The sequence below is a fragment of the Apaloderma vittatum genome, unplaced genomic scaffold (genome assembly GCF_000703405.1).
Source record: "Apaloderma vittatum isolate BGI_N311 unplaced genomic scaffold, ASM70340v1 scaffold25711, whole genome shotgun sequence".
NCBI classification, from domain to species: domain Eukaryota; kingdom Metazoa; phylum Chordata; class Aves; order Trogoniformes; family Trogonidae; genus Apaloderma; species Apaloderma vittatum.
Window position 1 is genome coordinate 15,492 of NW_009700058.1, and position 16,100 is coordinate 31,591.

Consider the following 16,100-nt stretch of genomic DNA (forward strand, 5'->3'; position numbering starts at 1 on the left):
TGTCTTAGTAGATGAATGTACTGTTTTTATATATAGAAATAGGGTTTCATTTGTGGAATTTTTTGGTTATTACTTGTGATGCAAGTTGTGAAATGTCAGAGAAACTTGGACTGGGAATCTTCAGACTTGGTCAACATTTTCATTTTCATAAGTTTCAAATACATGATTCTGCCTTTCCCTATTAGTTCCCAGCAGCATTTATGAAACGCAGCTAACTGATACCATCCTTTTCCTCATTGTTTAATGTGTCTTTATCTCTTTATTGCATGCTTTTTGAACTCATACCTGCAGTAAAATTGTCAGTTTTTCTAAGATATTATGGAAGAGCTGTGCTGGTTAGAATAGATGTTGATCTGCTTTGTTACAACACTATTAGGAGAAGGGGTGGTGTGATCTCCATTCTGTGGATGTAAATAAGAGGCACAGAGTTTGGGGAGAGAATGTTCTTCTCAGTGGTCAACCTAAGAAGACTAAAATGTTGGGTTTTGTTTCTGAAATATTGAGCATATATAACTCTTTGAAAACAGAACATCCGTTGCCTGTCTCTAAGTTTGCTGTTTGTGTGAATCTCAAATTAGGCATCATGAAGTAAAGAAACCAAATTTTGACTTGTGAAAAGTTTTAGATTAAGTTTCATGGCTATTATTCAACAATTAAGAAGTTTTCATCAGTAACGATCAAAAAAAAAATGTCGTTTCCTTAACGGAGACCTACTTTTCCTTCAGCTATCTATGTCATTCTCTGTACATCTTCCCAATTCTACATGAAACAACATAGAACTTCTGTAAACAAACAATTTCTTCATTATTCAAAAACATCACTGGTGGGCACTGGATAAGATAGGATTTTTTTTGGAAAAATGGTTTTGAAACTTAGACAGCTGGAGTTTACTCATGCAAAATAGTAGAATTTAGACAGACAGTCTTACTCCTGTGCTTGTTAACTTTTTATTTATGTATGGCTTTGCAAAATTTGCAAGAACTGTGGTTTTCTTCTAAATTCCTACAATACTTAAACAAAACCCCAGATTCTATTACATGTTAGGATGATGACCTTCATGTGATTCATCAGCCAAACTCTACAGGCTGTTCTTGATGTACCGGTTAATGAAAGTGATGTGTACAGCGCACATACTCTCAGTGGGTTTCAGTTTTGGGTGAGGCATGATTTTGTGGGCATGGCTGCCCCTCTTTTAATTTCTTTTTTTTTTGATCCAGCTTCGAACTATTCAAGTCCATTCCTTTCAAACTTCCCTTCCACTTCCTTCTGTTCCTGCTTTTTGATCCCTTTTATACTGAGCCTTCTCATTTGACTTGGCCTTCCTCATTCCACTTTCTATGTCAAAGCTTCATGGTGCCTGGGAAGGCCAAGTAAACCCTTGTAATCATAAGCTGAATCATGTTTACTTGCTCTGTGGGAAGTACTCCTGTGCAAACTTAACAGCATGAGGGATTTTAAGTAGGTTTAAATAAATTTGAGGAGAACGGAGTTCTCAGAAGTATTACGTAGAAGTTATAAATAAAAAAATTTAGAAATTTTAAATGAGTGATAACAGTCTGAACATGCTGAACAAATTTTCTTTCCTCATCCCCAGACTCAGCTTCCAGAATGTGTAACTTGGGATGGGACAGAAATTGACAGAAAAACACTTCTGACATAAAACAATGAAAGCATTTTGTCTTTAATTGAACATTTTTTTATGTATATGATTTTCTTTTATGTCACTATCATAAGTGGATGTTTCAGTGAAATTTATTTTTCCTACATGGAAGCATTATTGCGAAGGTACTCATCTCTAGAAAGACTTACCCTAAAAAGTTATTTTTGGCAACATTGTAAGCAACTTAAAGTTGACCTTTTAATGAGAAATGTCAGGCAACTTTAGAAAATGATGTTATCTGTAATGTATTATGTTTCTGAATTAATCTCTATATAAAAATGGCTCTTCAGAAGAAAGAAAATCACTCACTGAAGCTTTCTTGGTTTTCTTCTCAGAATGGTAAAGATTTTTTTTGCAAGTTAGATTAATTTCCTAAAGGAAGTCTTTGGAGTTATGGCGTCTTATGAAAGTTGCTAAAATATAACAAAGATTTTATTTTAAAATACGTGAATGATAAAATACTCTTTTGGAATATTCACTGGAAATTACTGCTTCATTATGCTTGAAGCAATTGAAATGTTTTCGGCTCTTAGTGCTGTTTCTTACTTATCAGCAAGGGAAAAAAGATAAAAGGAAGGAATTGCCATATTGTCTTGAGTAATTATGTAATTCCTACCTGATAAGAACTAAAAAAGCCAAATCTTTTTGACTTGATTTTGAAGGATAAAGTTTAAATCGTCACTATACCATCAGTATTACTACATTATCACTACTGTCTAGTTTATTTATACTATATGTGCAGATAAACTAACTTTAGGAACAGGAACTAGAACCACCAAACTATTTTTCTTCAATTTTTCTGTTGTTGTTCCTTCTCAAATTTATTTTTTCAGTTACTTCTGTAATTTTCAAAGTTTTTAGTGATTTTGTCTTTTATATGGTCATAATGAATAAAAGCATTTTTATATATTTATGTGTATATTCTAAACCCTCACTACAATGCTTTGTGTTGAAGTGTGAATTGCAGGGTTTTCACTTCTTAAAAAGTTTTTTTAACTTCCTAAAAGGTCTCCTGGATGTTTCTTCAATCTCAAACTTTTTATGCTTGTCTTTTCCACTAACCTCAGATTTCTTTTATTTCTATCCTCTATCAGTTCTTTTTGTATGCTGAGCTGACCCTCTCTGTATTGACACTGTCTTCTAAATATTACTAGTGTATTCCTACTTTAATAAACAATATTATTGATAATAATTTAGTTAATTTGCTTGTAGCACTGTTTGAAAAGCTGTAGTGAAATCTTTGTTAGATCAGCCATATTGTAGTCTTTCAAGAACCAGGAATTATACTTTCCAGGATATTGCATCATTAATGTATGGTGCTGCATTATCTCCACCTTGTGATTTTTAAAGAGAGGAAATCCTTGAATTTCAGTGAAAAGTAATAGAAACAATGTTTGTCATCTCTAGTTCCATATCTTCAGTTATTGCAGTTCTTTAGTTTTTATTTTACTGGTCAGGTATACACAGTACTGACGTTCTTACTTGGACTAGCTTTAATCGTTCTGATAACTGTGCTGTACCGATTCTGGCTCCTTTTGATTGCAGTGTTCACAAGCACCTGATGTCTGTTACTGAATAGGATAGATGATATCACTTTTACCCTTGTTTACCTGATTTTCCTCTCTGTATGTGAAAACTAGTTATGGAGGCTGCATTATTTTCACCTGACTACTTCTGATACGTTTTTGATTAATTCTTTTATCAGTATTACTAGACTTTTTCCTAGGCATTTGTTGTCCAAGGTATTCATGCTGAACTTGTTACAGATTCCTGAATGTACTTAAGTGGCTGAACATTCAGCTTTTTCCTTCTAGTGAAAGGAATATCTTAAGGTGCCTGTCAATCTTTACTACTTTGTACAAAAAAGGGAAATTCTGTTGCAAATCAGGTAGGCTTTTATCACAAGATGTTTTCCCTGTCTGGAGCAATTTTTACTAATTTTTCCCTGTGCTAATCAGTTTAGCTTTTATAATGTAAATGAAAAGTGTTTTTCTTGCTCCTATGAATTTTCTTTCCAATTTCTGTGAGGTGTTAACATAAAGATTTCCTTTTGGTTAATTGTCTGTTCATGCATATACTTGGATATCTTGTATGTGACTTCTGCATTATTTTAAATCATTAAATCCAAATGCACAGCAGTTATTTGTGTGTGTAATGCCTAACTGACAACACAAAAATGCTTATGACTTCTTCTCTTCCTAGAGGAGGAAATATGAATTCTAGTTATTTTTAAGAGTTTTAACGTAAGTATTCAGGCACCTTGTACATAGGACAGTTGTTCTTTTCCTTACATCCTGTATGCCTTCAAGCCCCTTAGGTAATCAAAGATGTAAGTAAACTTAATGTTTTCTGTTTTCTTGATTTCATTTTAGAAGTAAGGTATTAGCATTGAAGTAGCAAAATTATAGTCCTCTCTAAGGGTAGTTCTCCAAACCAGCAGGTGTAGATCTTGTCCTGTATGACCACATGAAATGTTAGCCCCTTTCTCTTGAAATATCTACATGGAGTTCTGGCATCTACAAGTTTTTTTTGCACAAGAGGCGCTATTTCCTGACCACAGAGTGGAACAGAAGCCTGACTTGAAATATGGCAGTTAGATATTTTTTTAGTCACATTATTCTTAAAAGCACAAGAAGCTTGGCTGACAGACATTATTTTGTCACAAGGCTAAAATGTTTCTGTGACACATTTTTTTCTTTTTCCCCAACCTTATCAATATATCCCATGTCACTGATGATCAGTAACTGGACACGAAACCACTGTTTCTGTTTCAGAGAAATCCTTGAGATTCCTTGGTGGCCATAGCAAATGAAAGTACTGGATAATGATACTCAGACATCTGTTTGACAGTTATTACTTCTATTCTTTTTTTTCTTCTGTTTTGTCTCATTATCCTATCATGGGGTTGACTGCTCCTATTCTAAATCTTTCTGAGAGAAAGCTTCCTTATTCAGTATACCTCTAGTCTTTTTTATGTTATATGGTCCAGACTGCAGAGTGTGATCATTCAGATCCTTTCACGCTGTAGCACACCCAGTGCACTTTTCTCCTCTGTTTGCTCCCATTGCGCCTTTATAGTGCTTTCATCTTGTTGTTTGAGGTTTGCACGTAACTCTGCTGATTTGGCTGCAAGGTGTTCTTAGGTCAACGTTAGTTTTTCCTTGCTATAGGGCACAGGCATCACTCTGCTGAACAGAGTGTTAGAAGCCCAGAGGTAACTTACCAGTGTTGAACTCTCGCACAGCGGGCCAATGAACCAGTTAAATTATGTCATTTTAATAGCTCAAGGGGATAATGAATGGCCTTGTAAATTCTACTGCTGACATCTTTTTTTTTCCAGTTGCTTGTTTTTGTGAATTGATTATCATCTTGGGTGTAACTACTTTAATCCTGTATTTTACAAGTGTTGGAACCGTTTGTTGCTGGAATCAGTAACTATAATAGAAAGTGGATACATCAGCTTTTTGAGATGCATTCAGCAGCAGGACTGATGAGCAGATTTTTATCTAAAGCATCACATTGAACAAAATATGACTAAACATAAATCCTGTTACTGAGTGCTCAGTCAGTTGTAATGTCTGCAGATCATTCCCTACAGTAGTGTAATGGGTGTAAGAATAATAGCTTTTGTAGATTCTTTTGATTTTTTTTTTGTTGTTGTGGGGGTTTTATTTGTTTGAGTTTTTAGACATGTTGTCTAATTGTTTTGATGGTGAAAGGAAGATGCTTGAAATATTGGCTGTATTGTATTTCTGTTTGCTGCTAATAAACAGTGTTCCCTATTGGAGCATTAAGTTAGATGATTTAAGCATTTGACTAGGTGCTTTACTGTCTTTGAATCTGAGGTGGAGAAATAACACTAGTGATCATGTAAGTAGTACGTTTGGCATGTTATAAAAGTCTGTATTGTAAGAATAGATAATTTGCTTCAAAGAACACAGTAAGTAGGCTATTGCTTAGTAAGGCTCTGATGAGAGAAATGAAAAATATCAAATGGAACCGTGCATATGTATATTTTGTATCCAGTCGGGCCATATTGTGGTTTGTTCCCTGCAACTCCAAAATATAAATTGTCTAAACCAGTGAAAACAGTTTATGTATATTCCTCTCAGTCTGCCCTGTAGCCTATATTTAGCAAAAGGCAGGATAAGTTCTATTACTTTGTTCCATGCAATTTACAAGCAAATATTGAATAGTCAGTAACTTGTCAGGCTATTCTGTTTAAGTGATTATGATACTGAGTCTTATGACTATAAAGCTTGAACATTTTAATGTATATTTTGAGCATGTATTAAGTGTGTACAAAAAGGGAATTTCATCTTAACTGCAAAGTAAAATGACCTTTTAACTGAATAATATAGTTTATATGAGTTTTTGTAATTCTGTATTATGCCTTTTGTGTATCTTCCTATTTTTGTGCTTGGCAGTTAATTTGGAAATAAAAATCGCAAACATTTCACTGAAAGGATTTAATTTTCTTATAACATATTAGAACTCAGAATTTATGAGGGGGTAAAGTTTGAATAAAACCTTTACATTTCTTTGAGGAAAAATTGCTTGAGTAGGTCAAGTTTTCAAGGCTTTTGGATTCAGTCTGAGTTCTTGCATGTTAGCTGTAAAAGTTTATATAACACAGACAAGGTGATTAAATATCATTAACTAGAATTCTGAAATGTTTTTTGATTTTTTTTCAAGTTATATGGAAATGTTTCCCTAATCTATTTTTATTAAACTTCCTTATTTTTCATAAAATCTTTTTGAACAAGCCTAAAAAATTTCACCTTTTGCCCAATGAACTTATGAACACCTATGAAAGTAAAATGTGCTACAGTTGGCAGTGAGAAAAGACAAATGTATGAAAAGTCAATGTGTTTCTTCTGTGGGCATTCCAAGAGCCCACATAATAACATAAGAAAACATTCCCCTTTTTGTTCCAGTAAAGGAACATAATAAATCCGGCTTAGTTTAATACTATCCAAAATTAAGTGGAAAGATCAAAAAAGGAAGTGGAATTAAAATAAAATTCCATTAAGACTTAGTACTAGTAGCTCTGCTGTAATGTTCTTTATCATGGGCACAGACACATTCACTCTATTTTTCTCTCCTGCCTACTTTTTATGCCTTCTTATTTGTTTTGGTTTATTTTATATTTTTAGGAAATCCAGGACAAGGAAAAAATTACTGAAATTTCTGATTATTCTAGTTCTGCATACATGTGCGTAGTCAGTCATGTTGTTATTGGCAGCATTCCAGCATCAAGCTGCAAAGGAAGTAACACTTGCTATTTACAGTTTTTTGATTCTTTTGCAAAATGATCATTTTACTTGAACATGTGACCATATTCCTCAGATTTTCTATCTTTTGAAATATTTTTTAAATTTTTCCTTATTTTTTACTTTACTGAGCATGCAAGTGGGAAATCATCACAGCTGAAGCTGCTAGGAGCTTAAGACTACTGCTCAGCGAGTATTTAGAGCTTGCTGTATGTGATCATTCATGTGCACCATCATGGCAGATTGAGCATGTCCCAAGCCGAACTTCTGTAATACTTTTTTGCAGTTGCTGTTTTTGCTTGTTTGGATTGGGATGCTGGAGGGAGACAAACTCATTTTCCTTGTATTCTTAGTAATAACCCCTGCTGCAGGTGCTAGAGTGAGCGAGCCCAGTTTAAAACAGAGCTGGCATTTTACCCTGTATTTATTCAAAGCTGTGCTCCCATTGACTTCAGCTTTAGTTGGCAATGCTTAGCAGTCCTGTGCGGCCAAATCCAGGCTTATGTGCTGCACAGAAGAATGAAACATAGCAGTGACCACGGTGAAGAAGTTTGCATTGATAGGAAAGTTGTTTAAGCCCTAAGAATTTTAACTGTTCCCCAGGAACTCATCTCTTCCTTCCGACAGAAATTCTACACGTACTGTCTCAGAATCTGGCAAGTAAGAAATGCTGAGACTTCAGTGAGCCTAACTGGAGTTTTGGAATTCTCCTGGAAACAGTTAGTAGTTTGGTGAGTGGAGGCCATCTTGTTGCTCAGCAGACTTGGGCTGCGTTGTGCCACATACTGGTGCAGGAATCTAGGGCAGAATGAGAATGTAGAACACTGAAGTAACTGACTGAAACATTGTTCAGAACACAGGCAGTTTGGAAGCTTACTAGAAAGTCATTTAGCAGGTGGCCTGAAATATATAGACACAGGCAAATGTGTCTTTGGAAGGGTCTAGGTGTCTGAGGTTTTGCTGCTCGCATACAAAAAAAAAATAGGCAGATCAGGTGTATCTCTCAGCTCAGCGTGTATGCTGTGCTGCAGATGGGGATGACCATGCCAACAAGGATTCAGTTTGTTTAAAAATACGTGGTTAAGGATTTTGAGTGTTCTCGATAGCTAGGCTTGGGCAATGTGTTAGATTCTTGACATGCCTTCTCAGTGAAAAACTTTTCACTTTGTGATTATGATTTAATCAGTTAATGGTCAAGTGTCTCTCCTGTCATAGTCCTCTGCAGAGATGAAAGAAAAAGATACAGCTTCAGTTTTCAGAGCAAGCTGTGTGGTCTCTCTGTCTCTGCCATGGAATATGTTGGTAACTTCCTTTTTTAGTTCGTTAGTTCCAATTACTTTGGGATTCCTCTTCAAGCTAAATGAGGTAGTGGGAAGCCAGGCTGTGGTAAGGTCTTGTTAACATCTATTGTGGCCCTAGCTATAGATCTGGTCTTAGCTTCATCATCCTTAATGTAGTTATATATTCTTTTCTCATTCTTTGCCTTTCCCTCTTGCCGGTCAGGACACGGTTTGTGTATCTATTGGGAGGGAGCTGAAGTGGTGGTAGGTATGCCCTGCCCTTACACGCCCATGCTCTGAGTCTGACGGGGCAGGACAAAGCATACCACGTTGTGGGGTGTCACAAAGCGACAAAGCTCTTTTGAGTTCAAATGATACACATACCTGTCAATTTCATATTCAGGTACTGCTAAATAATCTTTGTTTCGCAATTAAGTTAACTTTGAGAATGTCTTCCCGTCCTGGAATTTGCTGACACACTGATTACCCCTCAGCCTTCTCCTGAATTAAGCAACACAGGCATCTGTTCTAGAGATAAACACACCTCTTCCAGGCACTGTTTTGATTCATTCCTGAAGCTGGTCCATTATGTGTATTGGATGGAGACTGGAGACCTGTCATAGAAATCTGTTGTGTCTTAATTTCCTTTACTTGAGTTAACTTACTCAAATACTTCAGTGGGAGGTGCTATAATTGCATAGGTAAAGGGTTTCGGTATAAATTGATCTTCCCATGTCCAATGTGGATCTAATTCCATCTTGAAAATATATTGCAGGTTTCTTCGCTCCTTAAAAGGTTAGAAAGATCTAGCAAACATCTCCTGCTTAGCCTTGCCTTTGATGCTATGATGTTTTTTTTTCCTCCCATTTTTTCTACATGCATCCATGGAAACAGCTCCACAGTTTTAAAACAAAATAGGACCTCCCAGGGATTTGCTGCTGTAACAGCATACTTAGACTGTAACATACGTATGTTAATAAAGGACAATTAAATTCAATTTATATGCTGTGTCCTCTTCTGAACTCACTCCTGCCCTCTAAGACTGGAATGTCAAGGATGTTTAAAGCTGGAATAAGCTGTCATTGTGGCAAAATCAGCAGTCTTGCCCTTTAGCTCTCCTGCCAGCCGGTTTTGCCAGCTCAGCTCTGCTACAGCTATGTAGTAGAGTAGAGCCGGGAACTGATCTACTGAAAAATACTTTTCCACTCCTATTTAGGATATAAGTTGTATGTTTGCTTTCATGTTTTCTCTTCAGAAAAATGTCATAGTTTAGTATTATAACACCTGACCTCCTTACGTATTCGCAATACCGGTATTTAAAAGAAAGAAATAGGAAAAAGACGTCTGAGTTACACTTTTCAGTCTGGCCTTGCAGTTCTTTTAAGGAAGTGAATATGAAATACAACAAACTCTTCTCTCCTACTATATATGACTAAGGACTGGGTTGTTTTAACCAAAATAAAGTTTTCTTTTAGGGAAAAACAATTACCTCAAGTTTTTGGTTTCTGGTTGTGGTTTTTTTTTTCTTCCTCCTCTCCCCAAAATCTATTTTAGGCTTCTTAGGCATGCATTTTATTTTATATTCCATATGTATTTATCATCTTGGACAGGTGAACAAATGCTCTTTCATATACACTATGCAAATGTTGCCATTCTGAGGAGCTGTAGAACACCTAAATATGATCAACAACGAAAATTGAAAGTCAGTGAGCTCATTTGAACTTTAGTACTTAGAATCGTAGAGTCATAGAATTGTATCAGCTGGAAGAGACCCAGAAGATCATCAATTCCAGCCTTTGTCCCAGCCCTATCAACCTACTAAGCAATTCCCCCCAACGCAACATCCACCCCTCTCTTAAACACCTCCAGGGACGGTGACTCAACCTCCTCCCTGGGCAGCCTGTTCCAATGGCTGACAACCCTTTCAGTAAAGAAATTCTTCATAATATCCAACCTGAACCTCCCCTGGTGCAATTTAAATCCATTTCCCCTTGTCCTATCACTCTCCACTAGGGAGAATAGACCAACCACCGCCTCTCTACCACCTCCCTTCAGATATTTGTAGAGAGTGATGAGGTCTCCCCTCAACCTCCTCTTCTCTGGACTAAACAGCCCCGGATCCCTCAGCCTTTCCTCATACGACTTGTGTTCTAAGCCCTTTACCAGCCTGGCAGCCACCTCTGTATCCTCTCCAGGACCAGAATGTCCCTTTTGTAGTGAGGGGCCCAGCTTCTAACAAAATCAGGTATTGTTTGGTCCTCTCCAGGACCAAAATGTCCCTTTTGTAGTGAGGGGCCCAGCTTCTAACAAAATCGGATATTGTTCTCTGGGCATCAAGTTTGACTGCCAAAAAATGCTCAATAGATGAAATAAATGTGTGAAGAAAATAACGCTAGTCTGCTTATAGGAAATACATTCGCATGTTGAGGAAAGGAAGTTGGATCTTTGTTGTAGAGTAGGCAGACTGTGGGAATGTGAGATTTCTGGCAGTAAGAAGATCTGTATATCAGTGCTTTCTGTAACAGCAAACTTCTAATGTGCATTTAATTGAATTCCAGAACAGAAATATTAAAAGAAAATTATGCCAGTTAACTCATTCTCTCCTTTAGTTTTTATAAAACAACAACCTAAGAAAAAGAGATTTTGAGAGAAATAATGCTTAACAAGACAAAACATATTATTGCATTTTCTACAGATGCTGCTGCTGCTTGTCTGAGGACTTAGAATTTTATTCCTTCAAGATTATCTTGTTGTAACCAGATTGAAAAACATTTTTACAGGAATTTTGAGGACATTGCAGTGAAGGTTTCAGTCTGTATAGTATAATGTTATACTAGTGGGGTTTTTTTAATTGTAGCATAATAGAGTGTGCACAGAAAAACTGCCATCTTTTACATATTTGTGCTTTACTTTTTTTTTTAATGATAGTGATGAGAATAAGAAAATCAGTGTTTTTTTAGAACTCTCTAACTACAAGAGGCAGGTATGCCGTCCCACTGTGTACAATGCTCTAGGTACATGGGCATGGGTAAGTTGTTCTGTCTCTAAGATTGTTCCTGAACTTTGAAACTGGTTGTTTTAATAGGCTGCTAAAGGTTATTTGTGTTTTCATTTGGGTTTTTTTTTTTTTCCCTTTTACTTACTTAAATAGAAGTTGAACAACGGTAAAAATGAGACTGAAACAATACAAACCAACACTTGCTTAGGTTTTTGAGTGCCTTAGTGTCAGTGCTGCATATTCTATGTTGCTTTTTGTGTTGACTTGCATCTAGTCTACTCTTCTTAAACCTGTGATATTTTTGTTAGATATTTGAAGAAATACTAGGTACTTTCTGGAACAGATGTTCCTGCTGGTGTCTCGAGCATTGCTTGCTTCTGCTCTGATGTTCGGGTAGTACTGTGACAAAAGGCAAATGATGAAGCTGAAAAACAAGTATCTCAGAACTTCAAACAATTTCACTTCTCTGGTGTAAACATGAATATTGCTTTATTTCTAAGTTCTTATTTAAATTATAATGTTTAGAAATAGCTATTGTCAGTATGTATATTTTTAGAAGTATTAAAAAGCCTCTCTACATCGCTATACTGGTGAAAGGAGTAGTCACAAAATGAAGGATATAATTTTAACAACTTCATGCTTATATTTATAATATTTTTTTGTAATATAAAAAATTCTGTCAAGAAGATATGTAGAATTGGACGCCAGAGTTTTAGAAAATACAAAATGAGCCTGTATTAGAAAATTATTTTTTTCTCTAACAGTCTTTTTTTTAATTTTTTTTTTTTTCTAGGACCGGAATAGGCCCTATGACACTTTTAACTTGCACTCTTTGGAAAATTCCTTAATGGATATGATAAGGACTGATCATGAACCTCTGAAAGGTAAACACTACCCTCCCAGTGGCCCACCAATGAGTTTCGCTGATATAATGTGGAGGAATCATTTTACAGGTTAGGAATATTCATATGTCCATGCTTGCTTGGTGTTTAAACAAAAATCAGCTTTGCAGTATTGCTGTAAACTTTTTGCTAATGAATGAGCTTCTGTTTTCCCATCTTAAGATAATCATCTCTACTGTAGGAAGATAAGGTGAAGTGTGTATACGTTTATTATTAAGTGCACAATCATTATATTATCTATCCAACTGGCATCTCTGAAACTTGGTGGTTCTTTTAATCAGCGAATTGCACAGTTGGGTCTCTTGCTGCAGTCACTCAGTTCAGAAAATGCGTAGTACAACCAGAGTCCCATTATTGTGTTCAACATCTTATTCAAAGTTAATGCTACTCTTGTTTTTGGATCATCAGCTGATATACAGGGTTCTAAAACAACCTCTGTTACAAACTTGCTCCTAGAGTTATCACAGGTTTCTTTTAAAAAAATGTATCATAACTTGGATTTCCAGGTGTTAGGGAGAGCAAAAAGGTCATAAGATGTTGCCAAGTTGTGAGAAAGTTTGGATTATGTATGCCACTAAACGCTGTTTTTCTGCCAGGTGTAGCATTGGAGATGAAACTGTTTCTAATATTTGTTACCTAATAATGAAAGGTTATGGCAGCATTTCAATGAATAAATATTCCTGATCAACATGCACACTCCTCCGTCTTAATCTTTCATTGGTTAGGTTTAAAAATAGGTACACGTTCTGGCTCACATGCAGTCTTGTTGACTTCGAACACTGCAGCTGATAATAAGACACGTACAAAGAAAATACTGAATTAGAAATGATTCCCAAACTCTAAGAAGTCAAGACGCTGGAACAGAGAGAAAATAAATTTAATTGTGACACTTCCTTTACTGATGCTTATGTACATACATTTCTGATGTCATGATTGTCTCTCTTCCTCTCCTCCCCATTTACATACTACATGCAGAAAAATATTTTTTTCTTGTACTTAGGTCTTGTGTCTTTTTCACCATCTTTCTGGGTACAAAGGTTTTTTTACAGCCATACCAAACTGAGTCCTGTATTCTCAGCTCTTTTAAACTGTGCTTTTCACTATTATCTTGAAATTTGCTGTACTATAGCCTTCATGTGTCATTCAGCTAAAACGGCAAGAAATACTGTCTCGTGTATTCTAATCATAGTCCTTCAAAATAAGTGTTAACTTGAAACTTATAAAATAGGAACTCAACAAAACTGAGTTTTCTGCTGGCTATACAATTCATATGGCTGGTATAAAAAAATTAAAATCTCTAGTAAGTAGATTTAAGTATTTATTTTAAGTATTATTATATATTATAATCTAGCTAAAACTCCATGCTTTTTAAAAAGTGTTTATTTAAATATACAAGTTGAGACTAATTTTTTAGACTGAATTTCTCTGTGAAACTGAGGATATAAAAATTGAGAGAAAATTAGAAATTTTATTACTCTAGAAAAAGAACATTATGTAAGTGCTATTTTGCTTATACATTTATTATTTTGTTTCTATAACCATTTAAAAATGTTTTTGATTGGAATATTGGTACATAAAATAATAATGGGTACAAATCTTTAATTCTTTTGTGTTGTTGGGTCATTCTATCAAGAATAATGTCTAATACTCAGCTGAGCTTGGTTATGTAAGTGTCGCAAGAGGCATATGCCACACCTGCACTTGAGGCATAATGCTATTTAGTGTTGATGTTTTGCATGAGATAGAAATGGAATTCTTGGTTTCATTATGCATCTTCATGCTTTTCAAGAAAAGTATCCTTTCCAAAACAAAATTAATATTTTCATCTCTACTAGGTTATCAATTTATGTAGAAGACTGACTGATTTAAATGAACATTTGAAAGCAGGAACTGTCTGCCCCTGCTCAAAAAATGAAACCGAAGAGTTAGATATTAATTGTAAAGTTTGAGTTGATCTTTTCCATGTGCCAGTGGGACTGTTAGCTTTACTTTTTCTTTAGCAAACATTTCTGTCACTTAGTGGATGTGTTCTTTCTGTCTCATTTTCTCACTCAGTGCTGCTCACCTGTTTTGGCCTTCCTGCCTTGCTCCTTAGCTCTCTTCCAGCTTCCAGTCCAGTAACTGATGGAAAAGTCTTGCTTCCTATTAGTTGTGTCTCTGCCCAGTTGGTGCTTTTCCCATTGATACAGTTAATTCCCTGACTTGCTTTCTTGTCTTCCTCCTTTCTTTGCTAACCTCCAGCCTTGGCTTCACTTAACGTGCACTTTACTCCTGTTTCCCCAGTATGCAGCATGGCTGGCAATGTTTGTAGGAGTGGCAGCTTCAGGACACGTTTGTTCTCCCTCCCGAGAAGTGTTATCTTCCTCTATGTTAAACAGATCTGTGTTACTATGTTAACTGAATCCTCTTCATAAAAACCTAACTATTTTTCTGCAATACTGATCCACTCCTCAAATCACTTTGCTATTGCGTTTTCATTGTATTTTCCATGAAAATTGGTTTTGATTCTTTCCCTGTGCCTCCAACTTTCTGCTTTTCTCCTAGCAAAGATGTAGCTTTTCATCTGCTGTCCTCTGCACCTTCCTCAGATTTCACTTAATCTTGTCTTCTAAATTTACTTGCTTTTTTTTTTTCTTATTTATCCCATTCTCCTCTATCTCTCTCCTCTAAAGTAGCAATACATTTTAGTCTGTAATCACCTTGAGAAAGTAAGTGATTGGCTCTGCTTGCTTTTGCTTGTTTTTTAAGTCACTGTCACATTTTAGTTTATTTTCACCTTGAAGCTTTTTGAGCATACTGGTTATTTGATACTTCATACTTCAGCTTGATTTTTCAGTTCCTCATAGACGTTCCTGTGTGAATCTCTCTTGTGCGAAATTTCAACTGCTCTTTCTGGAATCCTATTAAGTTAACCAAATCTCAGAACTACTTCCTCTTCATTTTACCTTCTCTGTTTTTTGTAGTAAACTGGGTGTTTTTCCCTTTAAATCCTCCCTTCTGCTGGCATCTGTGACTGTCTTCTCTTAGGTTTTGTGCAGCATTTTCTTGTGTAGATAGAAAGTAAAACAAGCATAAAATTCCTGGTTAAAAAAAACAACAGAGAGACAAATCAAAATAACAAGATAACTTTCAAATTACTTTTAAAAATGTTTACCTTCTGGTAAATGAGCCTTGTTTTCTCAAACAATTTTAACTAACAGTGCTTACATGTCATTTGGCCTTATGTTTATTATCCTAGTTTTTTAAAGGAAGGGGTGAAAAGATGAGTACCAAAAGCTTCTCGTTTTGAAAGCTCAGAAAAAATTAATTCTGAAAAAGCTACATGTGTCTTAGAGCCTGCAATGCATGTTACAAAGGCAGTGCAGCTATTTCAGGATCCTTTCAGCCTGCCACTGGCAACAAAGTCTTCCGCAAATGCGTATTTTTAGAAGTATTGTCTGTATATGCATTCATTAGTAAAATATTAGAAGTGGTTTATCTGAAGTCTGAAACTTTGCTTGGAATGTAGACCATCTTGGCATATGCGCCCCCTCACATCCCAGCAGATACTTGGGAAAAAAAAAAGGTCTTGGATATAGAACAAGGGCTCTAGGTTAAAATGTGGATGGTAGGGTTACTATGGAAGATTCTGATGTGTGTAGACCAGATAGCAATTGAAATGCTTCTGAGATATTTTCTTCTTCTTGTGGAGGTAGTGGAGAAGCTCAGGAGTGAGAAGAGTCTGCCCTCTTGTTTGTAATAGTTGAAGTTTCATACCTTCTCTGAATCTGAGGTATGATCAGACTTTGTCTTACAGGCCACGGAAATTCAGTTTATTTCAAGGTCACCAAAGCAGGACACTTTTTTTTAAAGCATGATCAACTTGTCCTTGAGAGGGTGTGTGATTAACTGACTTTTCCAGGGCAGAGTAGCTTTCCAGCGTGGAACAAGAGAAAGGCTGAGGGATTTTAGTGCAGCAGAAACTAACTGATCCCCAGTCTTGCAATA

The 16,100-nt window shown here is 36.0% G+C and overlaps 1 protein-coding gene across 1 annotated transcript in view; it reads left to right on the top strand.

Annotated features, from left to right (window-relative positions):
- Positions 1 to 16,100, top strand: part of LOC104280849 (cytoplasmic polyadenylation element-binding protein 3-like) — a gene marked incomplete at its 3' end in the record, with an annotated part of 51,827 nt that overhangs the window by 8,247 nt on the left and 27,480 nt on the right. Inside the window, exon 3 of the mRNA XM_009878635.1 lies at positions 12,005 to 12,095. Within this exon, the coding sequence (XP_009876937.1) occupies positions 12,005 to 12,095 (91 nt within the window). The remainder of the gene's footprint in view (positions 1 to 12,004; positions 12,096 to 16,100) is intronic.